The 15,356-nt window shown below is 42.1% G+C and overlaps 5 protein-coding genes across 6 annotated transcripts; 3 read left to right on the forward strand and 2 right to left on the reverse strand.

Annotated features, from left to right (window-relative positions):
* Positions 1-143: 143 nt before the first annotated feature.
* Positions 144-1,218, forward strand: RB195_023679 (uncharacterized protein; the record flags this gene model as incomplete). 2 transcript variants are annotated; one of them, XM_064211197.1, is made up of 5 exons in its annotated part: positions 536-604; positions 670-761; positions 818-867; positions 935-950; positions 1,185-1,218. In XM_064211197.1, the coding sequence occupies 5 exons, from the start codon at positions 536-538 to the stop codon at positions 1,216-1,218; spliced, it is 261 nt and encodes an 86-aa protein (XP_064067078.1). The 2 variants fall into 2 exon arrangements, with proteins under 2 accessions (XP_064067077.1, XP_064067078.1); XM_064211196.1 differs by lacking the exons at positions 935-950; positions 1,185-1,218 and adding an exon at positions 144-167 and having other exon boundaries at positions 482-604; positions 818-893.
* Positions 1,219-1,415: 197 nt separating this feature from the next.
* Positions 1,416-1,628, forward strand: RB195_023680 (uncharacterized protein; the record flags this gene model as incomplete). Its single annotated transcript, XM_064211198.1, has 1 exon — positions 1,416-1,628. One exon carries the CDS (start codon positions 1,416-1,418, stop codon positions 1,626-1,628), a length of 213 nt encoding a protein of 70 aa, XP_064067079.1.
* Positions 1,629-3,506: 1,878 nt separating this feature from the next.
* RB195_023681 (uncharacterized protein) lies at positions 3,507-3,812 on the reverse strand (the record flags this gene model as incomplete). Its single annotated transcript, XM_064211199.1, has 1 exon — positions 3,507-3,812. The coding sequence occupies one exon, from the start codon at positions 3,810-3,812 to the stop codon at positions 3,507-3,509; it is 306 nt and encodes a 101-aa protein (XP_064067080.1).
* A 4,125-nt stretch (positions 3,813-7,937) lies between these two features.
* Positions 7,938-8,234, reverse strand: RB195_023682 (uncharacterized protein; the record flags this gene model as incomplete). Its single annotated transcript, XM_064211200.1, has 1 exon — positions 7,938-8,234. The coding sequence occupies one exon, from the start codon at positions 8,232-8,234 to the stop codon at positions 7,938-7,940; it is 297 nt and encodes a 98-aa protein (XP_064067081.1).
* Positions 8,235-9,895: 1,661 nt separating this feature from the next.
* Positions 9,896-11,531, forward strand: RB195_023683 (uncharacterized protein; the record flags this gene model as incomplete). Its single annotated transcript, XM_064211201.1, has 3 exons — positions 9,896-9,992; positions 11,291-11,404; positions 11,497-11,531. The coding sequence occupies 3 exons, from the start codon at positions 9,896-9,898 to the stop codon at positions 11,529-11,531; spliced, it is 246 nt and encodes an 81-aa protein (XP_064067082.1).
* Between the last annotated feature and the right edge of the window lie 3,825 nt (positions 11,532-15,356).

The raw sequence follows: 15,356 nt of genomic DNA on the forward strand, positions 1-15,356 counted from the left end.
ACGGCGGTGAATTCTAACTTCTGAACATTTCTGTAATTTTTCTCCATTAGATATGACTTAATTTCGTGAAGATTTCCAGCTGTTCCCGCCCAAAAGTCAAAGTAGTGGCATGTTATTGCCATAGTTTTTATTTATTTCTTGAAATGTCACAGCAACCCATTTTCGGGGTTAGTGGTTGAAAACTGCAAGCGCTCTGGATTCCTGTGAAAAAGCCAACATTTCAAAACGTGCTCACCGATGGTGTAAACAGTCCCCATTTAAAGGGTAAAAATAATTTTTGACATAAACTATCCCGTTAAGTACTTCGAGAATTGAAATTTTGCTCATCTACGCTATTGTAATTGGCACCGCCTTGAGAATGAAATATTCAGTTCAATAAAAACTGGTAGAGCAAAAAGTGACAAGGAAGTGGTTGTTGTGAATCTCCATACTAAACCTAACAACAGTGAACTCATGAAAAGAAAACAGGAAAATTACTTAGGTAGAGCGAGTAGAAGTGAAAGACATCAGGCTACCTCAGCAACTCACTCGAGCAATGGCTGCAGAAGCTGAAGCAGCAAGAGAAGCCCGAGCAAAGGTAGTCGCAGCAGAAGGAGAACAAAAAGTGAGTCATTGCGAGGCTCTACGAATAGTATTAGTCAGTAATGAAAGTCTTGCACAAGTTTGCAGGCTTCACGCGCTCTGAAAGAAGCAGCGGACGTCATTCAGGCGAATCCAGTCGCTTTACAGCTGAGACACCTACAAGCGCTCAATAGCATTGCGTACGTATCATCTTTTTTTTTCGAAAGGAACCACTCAATTCGTTCCGACATTTCAGAGCTGAGCACAACTCAACCATTGTATTTCCAGTGCCAGTTGAAATGTTTGGTGCTTTCATGAAGAAAGACAACTGACATCTTGATCGTTCTAGTTTCTATCATCTCAATTTTTCCAGAATCTTCTCTGGGGAGGTCGTTGTACAGTACAATTCTGTTAATGTTTTATGTATTTTATGCATTGCTAACGCCTTTCCTAATCAAATTTCCTTGCGTCTAACTTCCTCTAGAGTATTTGTGCAATTTGTACTGATTTCTTTCTCACCTAGTTTTTTTTTTTTCAAACTAATCTTTCTCCATCATATTGCAACGTAAATGCGTTTTTGTGCCATTGTCTGTGGTGAACGAGTCCAACTCACTGATGTTTAGATGTTATTCCCGAGTAAGCCAACTCCATCGTTGAAGGTCAAAGAGAAGAGAATTCCGCAAAAAATTGCAAATTCTAAGCGTTCTTTCTCGAGTAGTTATATAAGTTCTTGAAGACGAGATCTGATCTAGGTGATTTGTTCTATTTGTCATCGAGCAACGTTTATGGCTTGCTCTAGTTCTATAGCCTAGCTGTAGCTACATTTTGAAAATGTAATTTTTTGTATGTATTTTATGTTTTTTAATGAAAAAAAAACTGCACTACCTTTGCGTCTTACGCTTATCGATAAAGCTTGCAGTTTCGGATTCACAAACACAAGCAGTCGTAGCAGAAACGACGTATACACATCCGGCACCACTCCCTCTAATTATTTGATGAAAAAATGTATTTGGGTTCGGTTTTGGCAGCGTGCTGTACAACTGGATCTTTTTGCAATATCTCGATAACTTCTGTAATATAACTGTGCAAGTTATATAGGTCGTACGTAGAGAGCGGAGCATGTACTGAAACGTCGGATTGCATTTGATGCAAGCGAAACAAGATAGAAATGTGAAATCATCACCTCATGAAAGGAAAACCCTCCAAGTCCCTGTAGTGTGATGCTCAAGGGTAAGCCTACACAAGTAATAACGCAACACCACGAACTGGATTTTTCTGTGTACCGTCCACATCTCAACTGGAGTGAGTCGATGCGCAGCAGCGAATCAGCTCGCACCAGTTGAGATGCTTACAGTACATAACAAAGTCCAGTGTATTTTGTACCTTGCTAAACTCGAACCGTGAGCAAAGCGCAACGTTAATATCGTCGCGTGTGCAACGAAGCGGCATCACATAGAAACAACATTAATCGGAGGCATAGGCAGTTGAAGAATACAGGCAGTTTCTTGGAGAAATACTGTTCCTGTAAGCTATCGATATGTGACGAGTCTGTATGGGATACACCGGAAAGCTACTCAAGAAGCCCTAAAAAAATCTGTGCTTGTGTGTGCTCGAGAATTACACCTAAACATTACTACAGTTCATATGGATCCAGAGATCTGACACCCTTAGACTTTTATTCGTGAGGTTATGTGAAGCAACATGTGTACAGTGAACGCATCAACGACATTAATCACAATCAAAATCAAAGACAGAGAGTCACAGACGTTATTCATTCTGTTGCACCAGACGTCCTTAACCGTATGTGGGAACAACTTGAGTATCGTACAGATGTGTGTACGGCAAGAAATGGAGACCACATTGAAGAGGTAAGAAAACTTGAAAAGCTTTCCTTCTAACCACTGAAGATTTCACATTTCTATCTTCTTTCGTTGGTTTCTTGTGACCGGTCAAAAGTGGAGCAAGATTCTACGGACACTCTTCCTACTTATATATCATCGGGCGGGAGTATGTTGTCCTTAAACTTATCCTAGTCCATTCTGTTCGTTCTTCAGCTAAAGCTGACACAGAATCTATCCATCCGTCACTGCCTGTCAACGCCAATTGTTCTTAGATCTTTCTTTACCACTTTCGTCCAGAATTTTCTTTCACTGCCAGGAACCCTCTCAGCTTCAACCGACAAACTCTTTAGAAGTCGTTTAATAAGGCGATTTGCTGGTCTCCCTTGTATATGACTAAGGAAGCAGAGACGATTTTAATTCAAATTTCTAATTCAAAATGCCCGACAAGATGTTCTCCACGTGTCATCCTCCATACCATATACACTCCGAGCAAAGTTCTTTGTTGTGGCACTCCATCCGCCAAAGATAGCCTAAGAGTCGTCTAAATAGCTCTCTCTATGCAGTCAAGCTTCTCTATCACCGTCGACGGAGTTGCTCAGGTTTCCGATCCGAACATCATGATAAGGTGAATTGCGGATAGATAGACTCACTAGATTCGCTGGCGAGGGAGGTCGACCACAGGAACTCTGTCAAAGAAATGAATGTCGATTCGGCTTTAGAGCATCTTCGCTGAATATTTCTCGCAGCTGCCATCGTTTTTCAGTACACACCCCAAATAATAGAACTCATCCACGAGTTCGTAAGGTTGTCCGTCCACCCTGATTCCCGTTGAGGGTCTTGAAGAGACCTGCGCGTGCTTGCATCTATCAGGGGGAGTCCTATTTCGTAGGCTGCAACCAAGGGACGCACAGACGGTGCTAAAGCGACATCGGCAGGACACCGATGTTGTTCTTCGCATTATGTCATCCAGGGCAAAGTTGAACAGAAACTGTCAGGCACGCCCTCTTTCTCACTCCAGTTTCCACTTTGTAGTACATGCGGCTGGTGTTCGAACTGCAGCGGTTGTTCTCCTATTAATGTCATTTATTAGGCGTACTAATTTACCTAGAACTTCACTGACACGAAGCGCGTTGAGAAGATGGCTCCGGTAAAGAGAACCGAAACGGATTCGAAGTCCAGAGAAGCTAAATGTGGAGGCTTCGAATCTTGCTGCCACACTTCAACCACTCTTCTCACAATAAGCACCTGATCAATCGTCGATCGTAAACTGCGAAATCCGGCCTGTTCGTCGCGAGTGGTTTCTTCGCGATGTTTGATTAGCCGATCCAGGAGGATCCGCTCCAAAACCCTATTCATCACACACAGGAGTTGATGTTGAACTTCGCCATTCCTTTTCTGGAACCGTACCATAAAGCTGAAAAGAACTGGACGGTAGTGGTCGGAATAGAATGTGACGTTCCAGACAGCGTTAGATTTTTAGATATCTAACCAGGGTCAAGCGTGGTATCGGGGGGGGGGGGGGGGGGAGGAGGAGGAGGGACCAATGGGAATGAGACACGACCCTCTCGAATACGACCCTTCCCCCACCCCCCGATACTTTGTGTCTTACGCCTCTGCTCTGAGGACACATTGTCATATTTGAGTGCGGTATCATGGCCGATGGAAAACCGACCATTCTCCATGCCCTCAGGTTCGACTCCCGATGCAAATTTTTGCAAAAGAGATGGGAGTTTGGAACAACTTCTAGGAAATGACGAATTTAATTTTACGCAGTATACAACAGTATAAGAGTAAATTTCATAAAATTTAATGGGCAAAAAAGCTCGGATTCTGTGCACACTGTTAGGTCTGGGAGATCGCGAGTAACTTCGTCATAAGAGAACAAAAAGAAAAAGTTAAGGTGGTTTTTAAGAGAAGAATGATTGTCCTAGGAAACGGTCATTTTGGTGTACTTTTTGGTGTGAAGTTAAAGGCATCACCCCACGAATCTGAGGTGGTGCAGATTTCAGGTGGAGTATTCGTATACGGGATGGGAGACTACGGAGAGGGGGGTGATTCCGTTCATTTCTTCCTAATTGCCGTAAAAAACGGCCCGGAAGATACGGCTTCATTCGTTTTGGCGCACCATTTTGTACAAGAGGTTCGATTGGAGCGCGCCAGTCTTGTGCGGCGCCGCATCTTCCGGGCCGTTTTTTTACGGCAATTAGCAAGAAATGGACGGAATCACCCCCCTCTCCGTAGTCTCCCATCCCGTATACGAATACTCCACCTGAAATCTGCACCACCTCAGATTCGTGGGGTGATGCCTTTAAGGTGGCTTTTGAGAGAAGAATGATTGCCCTAGGAAACGGTCATTTTGGTGTACTTTTTCATCCCCAAGTCTTTTTCAGATATTGATGGGACGAAGTTTGAAATTGTCCGACTTTTCTTGAATTTTTCCCATCTAAATTTTGAGACAACCAGACGATCCGGAAAGGAGAAATTATGCACATAAGGGTTTTCTTAGACCCTCCATCCGAATATGTGGATGTTTTTTAAACGCCGTCCCATTTTTTTAGGATGGAAAAAATTGCCAAAATCCCAATTTTCGCTCACGCGCCGAAAAGAGTGATTTTGAATAAAATTCAATAACTCGAAGTAACTTAGAGCGAAGCACAAACAATCTGTGTCCTTTATATTATTTACATTATATATAATATAAAATATATGTTATACAAAGGACGGAGATCATTGTGGGAAAACATAGAAGTCTGATTGTTACTTGCTCGTAGTGGACCTGCTTTTACTAGGCGCAATCACTAAGCACACGCCTTGAGATCGCGCGAGCCCTATAACTTATCCTGTTGTATGGCAAAAGCTCCCCATACATTGCAAACAAGTGTTGTCGTATAGCACCGTGCCAGAACTCACACTCTGACAGGTCGAATGCCATGAAATATGGAATCCTTGGCAGTAAACATCCGTCTCGTAACATTGAACTGCCGGCAGCTGTCAACTGAACTCCAACAAGCTGCGCTGTCCAGACTGCGATATCTAGATGCACTGTTTGCTGCATTGCAGAAAACACGCATCAGGGATCGCCTTATCATTAGTATCGACAATTACACCATCTACTGCAATGCATATAAGAGAAAATTAGGAGGCCGCGCAGTAGATGAGAGGAACGACTACAACAACGTGGTGGAGAAATCTGGATCAACGTCGTCTAGATGCGCCTTTTTACGACTGCAGGATTGCAGAGGACGTAAACTCTGGATCGTAAGTGTCCACGCATCTACTGGGAACCGCTGAGGACAACAGTAAGGATGCCTTCTACGATGAACTCAATGCATTGATGTCTAAAATACTCCGAAAAAAGAAAGATATCCAAAGATGTAGAGCTGTGTGGAACGTCGCATTCAACCCTGAGCACCGTCCAGTTCTTCTAAGCTTCAGGATACGGTTACACGAGAGAAACCGAGGAGTCCCTCTTCAAGCGAAAATCGACATGGCAGGTCTGAAAGACGAAGAATGCTGAACGAGATTCCGCCAATTGTGTCTATTCATGTTGGAGTGAAATCTGGCGGAGACGACGGGATTAGCGCAGAAATGCTGAAACATCTTCCTCAGTCTGGGATTCGTGGAATGACAAGGATCATCCGTTCAATATGGATAGACAAAAGGATATCTGATTGGTAGAGACGCGCTATCATAATTCCTCTCCAGAAGAAACTATCCGTAACGGAACCCAGGAATTACCGAAGAATATCAGTGCTGCGTGTGATATTAGACGTTTTGGAGCAGATTATCCTGGATCGGTTAATCAAACATCGCGAAGAAACCACTCGCGATGAACAGGCCGGGTTTCGCAGTTTACGATCGACGATTGATCAGGTGCTTATTGTGAAAAGAGTGGTTGACGTCTGGCAGCGGGATTCGAAGCCTCAACAATTAGCTTCTCTGGACTTCTCTGGACGAACAAGATCGGTGTCCTGCCAATGTCGCTTTAGCACCGTCTGTACGTCCCTTGGTTGCAGCCTACGGACTGGGAATCAGCCCTGATAGATGCAAGCAGGCGTGGATCTCTTCAAGACCCTCAACGGAAATCAGGATGGATAGGTAACCTGTTGAACTCATATAAGAGACCTGATGGCGAATGACATTTGGAACGTATCAACATCTGACGCCTCCGTCGAAAGTGGCTGCAAAAAATCGTCTTCCTTCACATTACTGGCTAGTATTTAAGCAGCCGTTTGCATCCATGTTTCCAATTTAAAAGAAGGATCTGACCAAGCTGATGAAGGAAACGTAAGGTGGAGCACATTAGCGTGAAACACAACACATGCAGTTTTTATGGCTATGAAAAGGGTCCTTAGCCTCTCAATTACTCCTTAGCAAGTTCACTTGAAGTTAATCCGAGGTACTACGGCTTTTTTTCTTCCTCTTTTTTTTTTTTTTCGTGACTGGCACACACACACACACAAAGACACACGTTATTAAATATACAGAATGAACCCGTTATTATATAGCATGATATTACAATTCTCACAATTTCGGTGACCTGGTCTTGGTGGTCTTAGCACCTCGGAATCAACAGTATGTAGGATTCAGGGATCTTGTAGGAAGTCCTGATATGGCAGACACAGAAAGTAAGACTTTTGAACATTTTTACACTTTCTTCTTGCTGCAGGTAAAGCGACCTGCAGAAGGTCGCTTTTCGTCTGAGGTTAGCCCTCTCTTGGTTACTTGTAAAAGTACCGCGCAGCCTTGCGATTAATTGGCTGTGATCCCAGGAACAGTTCTAACACCTGCAAAAAGCTGGTCTCAGAAATATTTCCCTCTACACATTTGACACTCGTAATTAACGTTCCAAGAAAACAAGAATCAACTAGTTGAAAAAAAAATCAAAATACAGTTGATGTGTAAAGATATAAGACATAATCGTAAATTCTCTATCAAATGATGCATAAGGATTTGCAGTGCGTTTTATTTCTGAGTTCGAACATTTTTAAATATGAAAAAAAGCAACGAATTATTCCTTAACCCAATATTTTGATATGCATCCCTTGCAGCTAAGAATCTCATTCATTAGAGGAATCACCGGTTAATTGCGAGGTTACGTGACGTCTCTTCAGGTGGCAGATAGAGGGCTAACAGAACCAAATGCAAACTTGTGTAGGGTGTTCCGCTTGACCTGAGGCTGAAGTGGATTCATAAAACAGGTGTTTCTGTTTTGTCAGAAATGACTCGTAACATCTTCAAGTCCTACACGTCGGTCCTGCTGAAAGCCTGTAAGCAAGCAGCTGGGAAGTGCAGGAAGGTTGTTTGTAGTCGGCTCCGATGAATGAGCTCCACCTGTCTGTTCAGGAAGGCCCGCTAGTAGAAAAGTTTTGGAAGGAGGTGGTGAAGAAAGAATTGTTGTTTTAGTCCCATCCTCGCTTCGATTCGAACAATGACCACCTGCTGGCTAGGTATCCTTGTGGCAGGCCTCAGCGGTTTCCGTAAGTGTTTGAGCACTTACGATCCAGAGTTACTGGATCGTAAGTGCTCAAACACTTACGGAAACCGTACATAGTCGAAGCATCTAGACGACGTTGAGCCAAATTCCTCCACCAGAGTGTTGTGATCGTTCCTCACAGCCATCGCACAGCCACCTACTTTCTTCTCATCAGCATCGCCGCAGTATATGGTGTAATTTTCGACGCCGACGAGGGGCCGATTTCTCGTGCGTGTTTCGTGCAGTGCAGCAAAGAGGACACAAGGATATCGTAGAAGCCTAGACAGGACGGTTGGAGTTTGCTCGACAATGTACTGCAGTTCGGCGGTGTGGCGTGTTGCTGGCAAAGATTTCATGCTCCCTTCAGGCAGTTGACTTTTCAGGTTGTGGACTTTGGCGATGTGCTGGAGGATAGCCCCTTGTTTAATATATGGGACTCTTGCGCCATATAACTGTGTAGGCTATATAGCTCGTACGTTCCCAATGCGAACACTCGAATGCCTGATTTGCGTTTGGTGAAATCAAAGCCACCACGATCAGGTAACAGTCAGAATCGCACTAAAGCCTGTAAAAACCAAATTGGAATTTCGTATATGCATTTCAGAAAAAAAAACGTACTTCCGCGGAACTGACTGGATAATGCTAGAAGAGGATGTGATGACTTTCAAAATTCAAATAAATGCTTTAAAGCTGGGTAAGTTTTCGTCCCAGAGATACCACACATGTCCGATAAAAAGGCACCATTCAAACGTATGTTCCCCTTTTCTAAACATGTTTGTAAACAGGTGGAAATGTTGTTCACAAGCTTTTTAATTATGCCAGGTGGAATCGTTCCAAATTTCCCTCGTGAAAGCATCTAATAAGGTCTTAATATTATTCTTTAATGGATAATAGATAAAAAGCTCTGAAAAACAATTGCAAGGGAAGGATTATTTAAAACGTGTTGAAATGATGCGTCAAGAAAAAAGATCCTATAGAAAGTCAATTGTTCTGCTGAGATATAACTGAAAAACTATATTCTGACAAGGATCAACTTCATGCCAATTTGAGTCAAGATTCTGAACATTTCGTTAGAACGTTGTTTGTTAGGTGTTGTCTCAGTGCGTAATACAAGAAGTATCTAGTTCTTAGTTTTTTAGTAGAGTTTTTGAGATCTTTAAGATTATTTGATTTTTTCATGATCTAGATTAATTGACCGATCTCAGAACAAGCGTATCCACCGGGGCAATTCTGTTTTTGTTACGCCCTAAATTTTACGCAAGCAGAGATCTTAGAACGAAGATTGGGTGAAATATGAGAAAATAGGAGAAAGGTTATATTAACCTTCCACTAAACATTTACTTTCACACAGTCGCTGACCAAAAACCACAAATAAGCTTGCCATAATTTTTCATCAGACGCTATTTGATGTAAAGATCACTGCCGATTTACATACGCACATATTGTCTGCACATGGGAAATCTCTGTCCTTTTTTCTTCTTTGAAGGAGAATTTCTACCTTCACCTTCAACTGAAGAAAATATTTCCTTTCTTGCTAATTTTCTTTCTTTTCTTTCCACTACCCATATCCACAGGGTATCCTTTGCTCGCTGGCGTCGTCAGTCATTTCTCTTACTAGAAGGAACCCTCCTAAACTATAACCCAGCGGCAAGCACAGTTACCCCTTCTGTTAGCTTTATCTCTATTGAACTTATTAGTAATATCTTTAGCTGCACGAAGTGACACGCGTAATGATGCATTGGTCTATATTAAGTGATCTTCATTACGATCATGCTCTGCTTCATTTATCACGTGCCCTGACCCCTCCCCTTTTAGATTTTTCTTGCAATTTCACAGTATGCAGAGATTTTTTGATCTCTCACTGGTACCATCGTTGCTGCTCCGGAAATGTCAACAGAAGAAACATATCCGAATCACCAAGTACGTTTAACTGGATCGGAAAATGAACACGAAGAACGATCTGACCCTTGAGTTGGGCAGGAGGAATAGAGCGGCTTAGGGAGCTTATAGGAACAACATGAATGTAGTGAAGAAGACTAGGAATACAATGCTCACCTATTCTAACACTACCGTACTTCGTGCCTTGACCAATGCTTCCGAAACCTGGGCACTTCGTAAGTAGGAGGAAAGAGCGGTGAGCGTAATTGAACGTGCAGTGGAAGGACTGATACTAGGAGTATCCCGTTTCAGACAGGTGGGGGCGGCATTTGAAGTTCTATTCTACGTCAAAAATGAAAGATTAGAAAAACCGCCACGTTTGCCAAGAAAACAAAATGAGGTGGGCCGGTCACGCGATCCGTTTAAAAGACACCTGTTGCACCAGAACTGTGAGCGACTTGATCTCGCACAGTATTAAACGCATTACATGGATACAATCCGATAGTCAGAGTTCTCCACGAGCTCCTTGCAAGAAAAATTTGATGCCATTCGTGCCCACGCGAAAGGAGGAACTACAGAGCGACTCTCGCACGTGATGGCGACAAATGGAAAGGCTACTGGCGTCCACTGAATCAGTTTGAAGAACAACGAGAGTAGGATGATCAAGGTAATAGTTTTCAGTAGTTTAAAGTTGGACTTTGGATTTGGCAGGATTTGACGGCGTAAACGCTCAGATTTACTGCGTTAGGTCTGGAAAATAGCTCTTAACTTCGTGAAGAGACCACCTTGAGAAATAGTTTGGTAATATTTCGTAAAAGAATGTTTGCTTTACAAACTAATCATACCGCCACCGCAGTTTTTTGAAAACTCCTTTTTTTTGGAGTTTCGGTGGACGAAAAATGTGGAAAATGCGAGAGTGAAAAATGGAAATTTCTTCCATAGTGTTTCATCTACAATCTGGAAAACCGCGTTGCAATGTGAATCGCAAGATGTAGGAACTGATGGAGAAAGTTCTCGATTACAACATAATGGAAGGCAATTTGCTCAACATTTAGTTTTTCTGAGTTGTTAGACTTCATTCAAGATCATAAACTTTTTCACGATCGAGCAGAAGTTGGGATTTTAGCATGTTCGACCATCCCAGGAAAATGGAACAGGGTTTTAAAAAACCACTCCCATATTTGGAAAGGTGGTCTAAAGAAGCCCCTATATGCAGAATTTCTCTTTTCCGGCTCATGGCTCTTTCAAGATTCAGGTGAAAAAAATTCGAAAAAAGCGAAAAGAGCTTTTAATTCTCCTATCTAAATCACAAAAAAACGAAGAGGTCCTCGAAAAACGTAGTACGACTGTTTTGCAGGGCAAACCTTGCCAATGAAGCACCAGACGTATTTCTCAGGATACTCTTATCACGAAGTTATTTGCGATCTTCCGGACCCAGCAGTGTGCACAGAATCCGAGCTTTTTTTGGCATTAAATTCTATTAAATCCATGTTTGAACTGCTGCAAACTATACAAAATTAGACTCTTCTTTCAGGAGTATTTTCAAGATTTTACCTCTTGTGCAAAAAGTTGGATCAGTGGTGTGCCAAGCCTGCGGGTCTCATTGTCATGTTGTCCCCGCATTGCGCATTGTCAAAACAAAATATTGGTTCTTTTTTCGTTCTTCTTTTTCGCTTTTCCTCTGGTGAATTTTGCTCGACGCTGAAATTTTTCCTACTTACAAGTGTTCCTTTTACGCAGGTGATGTGAATTCTTTGGTTGCCTTGCACTTCTGATGAGTACGAATGGACTGTGCTATCAGCACGACGCTGACTACATCAAACACCACTTAGAGCAGCAGGAAATTGCAAAAAAGTCGCTTGTTGGGGAGGCTCAAGGTGCAGCTCAAAGTGATCTGAGTCCAAGAAGCTTGAACAATAAATTATTTCTAACAAATCTCGTCATCTTACCTCCTCTGCATCTTAACCAGTGATTTTTATCACACAAATTCAACTTTTTGTCAGCTGTTTTTAGTTTTTATTGATATTTTGCTTTATACAAGGATTAGATGAGTTTATTTTAGAGACATGCAATAAAGATAAATTCACATACTTTTCCTCTTCAATCCTTGCATCTGAAAGTAGAAACATCAGAAGAGTTCGTTCTATTTTTAGAGCTCCTGAAATAGGTTCAAAATAACACAAAATTCAATCTTCATTCAGCGGCACTGGTTGAAAATACGCCGGACCTGCGCTTCCATGTTATTGTCCTACCCCTGTAACTCAATATTGCATTTTTTTAATGTACACAACTATGTGATGCTATATAATATTTTGTCCTAAGCACTCAATCCCATAAATTACTCCCATTTCTGCGCATTCACTTATTTTTCAGTAAAGACAATTGATATCATTCATAAGTGCATTATTTGTCGTAAAACTTGTCCCTGACAAGCTTAGTTGCGATAACAAGCATTATTGAACGGAGGTGGTGCTGACATTATATGAACATCTTGTTACATGCCAACTGTGTATATCTGACTGCAGTCAAACACGCATGTTAATAAATGATTATTAACATGTTTAAGATTGGTGGTGGAATATGCACTGATGATCAGAAACGGCAGGAACAGCTATGACTACTTTCGAAAATCGCATGTGAAAATAACTATAAAGTGCGTCTGCATTAGTGGAGAACGCGCAGGCAACAAAGTTCCACGCAAAAACAAACTTCTTCGTTTTCCCCTTATTTCCGAGATTCAACTTCCAAGAGCACCAGCATTGGTTTTCGAAATAGAACTTCAAACACAGCTTCAAGACAATGTAAATCAAGTAAACGTGAAAGGTACGAAAAAGCAAGTGACCTCTCACAAATGGGTATGATATGTGAGGTTGAGCGTTTAGGTTGGCCTGCTTATAGTAGCGTGGCCGTGGGCGTGGCCCGCTTATAGTAGCTCTTGCTTGATATGTGTTGGATATACTTCGCCTTCGTTGGCACTGTGCGATCGTCTGTGGCAACAAAGATTCACTGAACCACCTACTCTATTTATTGGAACGATACGGGCCAAGATCCCGAGAGTCTTCGCACCCTATACAAATCATGCGGTGAGAATTAGTTGGGAGAAAGACGGCGAAGACGCTTGATAGCACCATTTAGAAATCAGAGGTAGGAGGCAGAAAAGAGACGCGATCATTATTTGAATTATTATTACGATTATGCGCTAACCTGGCTCGCAAAACAAAAACATCGGGAGGAAGACATTGGAAAGTTTGGCATTCTTGGAAGAAACTATCCAACGAATACTAGGAATAAATGCTGTCGACAACGAGTGGGTTCTTGCCACTTGTATTGCTCTGCGAATTCTGACTGCCGTAAAATGCGAGGGTAAATCAAATATTTGATTGCTGCTGCTGACTATACACAGCGATGTCAAGTCGTTGGCATACTTGGCAGCGAAAAGTACTGATGGCCGCACATTCATTTGGTGCAAAACTATGTAAGACGATTTCAGTGTATATGGCACTTATATATATATATATATTTATTTATTTATTTATTTATTTATTTATATTTATATATCTGTATATAACTGTATATATCTGTATATATATACATGCATATATGCACATACATATATATGCATACATATATCATGCTATATAATAATGCGCTTAGTTCGTGTGTGTGTATGTGTGTGTGTGTGTGTGTTTGTCTGTGTGTCACGAAAATACTCCACAATGATGCAAAACTCTGGTAACATCGGTAAACATCGGTAAGGTGCCGAACCATCGCCATGCACCTGATAGGCGAGCACTGTATCTTTTATGCATTGTCCAAAGCTATGGAGCAATCTATGTTGGGTTTGATAAGGAAAGTTAGTTTCTCTCATTGGTCCGTGGGGGTAAACAAACTTTTATGTGAATGTATACTTCTAAATTTGCAAACTATTATACTGCATAATAACGGCCTATTCTGTCACGTGTGTGCGTCTGTGTATGCGTGTGTCTCAGTCAGGAAATTCCAAAGAGAGAGGGAGACGGATACTATGGCGTAGGTTTGGTGCGCTAGAGCCTCAACGCGGTAAAATTGGGTGAGACAGGTCGTACGGGGTCGAATTCGTGCCCTGGAGCAAGATAGCTGTAAAATGGAGTGCGGCGGGTCCCATGGGGTCGGAATGGTGTGCCAGTGCTAGAAAGTTATAGAGCGGGAAGAGACGGATTCCACTGCGTCGGATTGGTGCGCGGGAGCCCCAACGCAGTAGAATGGGTTTGTATGATTCCTTCACATATCTATTTCCCAGCATGTCTCCCTAACGCTGCTAACATCGCCCATGTTCGACTGTCTTTGAATCTCGGCATGTCAAGACGTAGTTTTTAATTGATTTTCTTGCGCTGTAGTCAAGATTGGTATTGATCGTCTTCACTAAACAACGACTAACGTTTCGGCGTTATCGCCTTCGTCAGAGCCTGGAAAACTCAAAGCCATTAGTGATTTATCCTCTCAAGCGCCTCATCACCCTACAGAAAGCATCAAACGGTAGGCAAACTCAAACACCAACACATTGGCTAGTGCTTACTTCATTAGCTAGATTTGGTAACGCAACAGACCACCACGTACCGCAACTATGAGTCACAAGGGTTTTATATAGGAACCTCACGGCCCGCCCCGCAGATCAAAACCCGCATAGGTCTTGGTATGGGAATAACTCGTTTGTGATAGCAATGCAGCAACATATAGCAACAGCTAACACCCTTTTCTGAAAAAGGATGTCAGCTGTTGCTTAATAAAGACTACCAATAACAATCTTGGCTACAGCTCAAGAAAATCAATTAAAAGCAGCTAATATCCTTTTTCAAAAGGAGGAAACACACCTGCAAACGGCTCCTTAAATACAATACATAGTAGCCAACAGTTTAGGCGACGTAGAACGCTATTTTTATCACTACGATAGTGATATTCACATCTTCATGTTAGCATACCGTTCTTTGCTAATAGTTGAGGACGAAAAAAACTCATACTTCCAATAATGTTTCCAAATTGTGGAGGTTTGAGAGGAACATATTTGTAAAATCAAGTTTAATTGTTCTCCAAATATAGAACTGAGCGTTTAGGGAAAAACCATAAAATCTTTGATGTATGCTTAAATTTTCGGGTAAGAAAAAATTGAAGAAAGCGTTCACAGAAAAAGCAATTCTAATTTTACAAGAATGTCGCTACTATTATTTCTTGTTGATCGGTGAAGGCGAGCGAAGGGAACAGCAAAAAAAGCCTGAAGTCCGGCGTTAGCCGGACGCGCCGGTGCCAGAAAGCTATAGAGTAGGGAGAGACGGGTTTCACTGCGTCGGAGTGCGCGGGAGCCCCAACGCAGTAGAATGGGTTCCTATGATTCCTTCACATATCTAATTCCCAGTATGTTTCCCTAACGCTGCTAACATCTTTTCTTCGGAAAAAGGAAACGCAGGTGCGAACGGCAGCTTAGATGCAATACGTAGTAGCCACCAGTTTACGCGATCTGACGTAGAACGTTATTTTTATCACTACAATAATGATATTAACGTCATTCAATGATAGCACATCATTCTCGCTAATAGTTGAGAACGGAGCAGACTCATACTTCGAAC

This window comes from Necator americanus, chromosome X (genome assembly GCF_031761385.1).
Source record: "Necator americanus strain Aroian chromosome X, whole genome shotgun sequence".
Classification (NCBI taxonomy): Eukaryota; Metazoa; Nematoda; class Chromadorea; order Rhabditida; family Ancylostomatidae; genus Necator; species Necator americanus.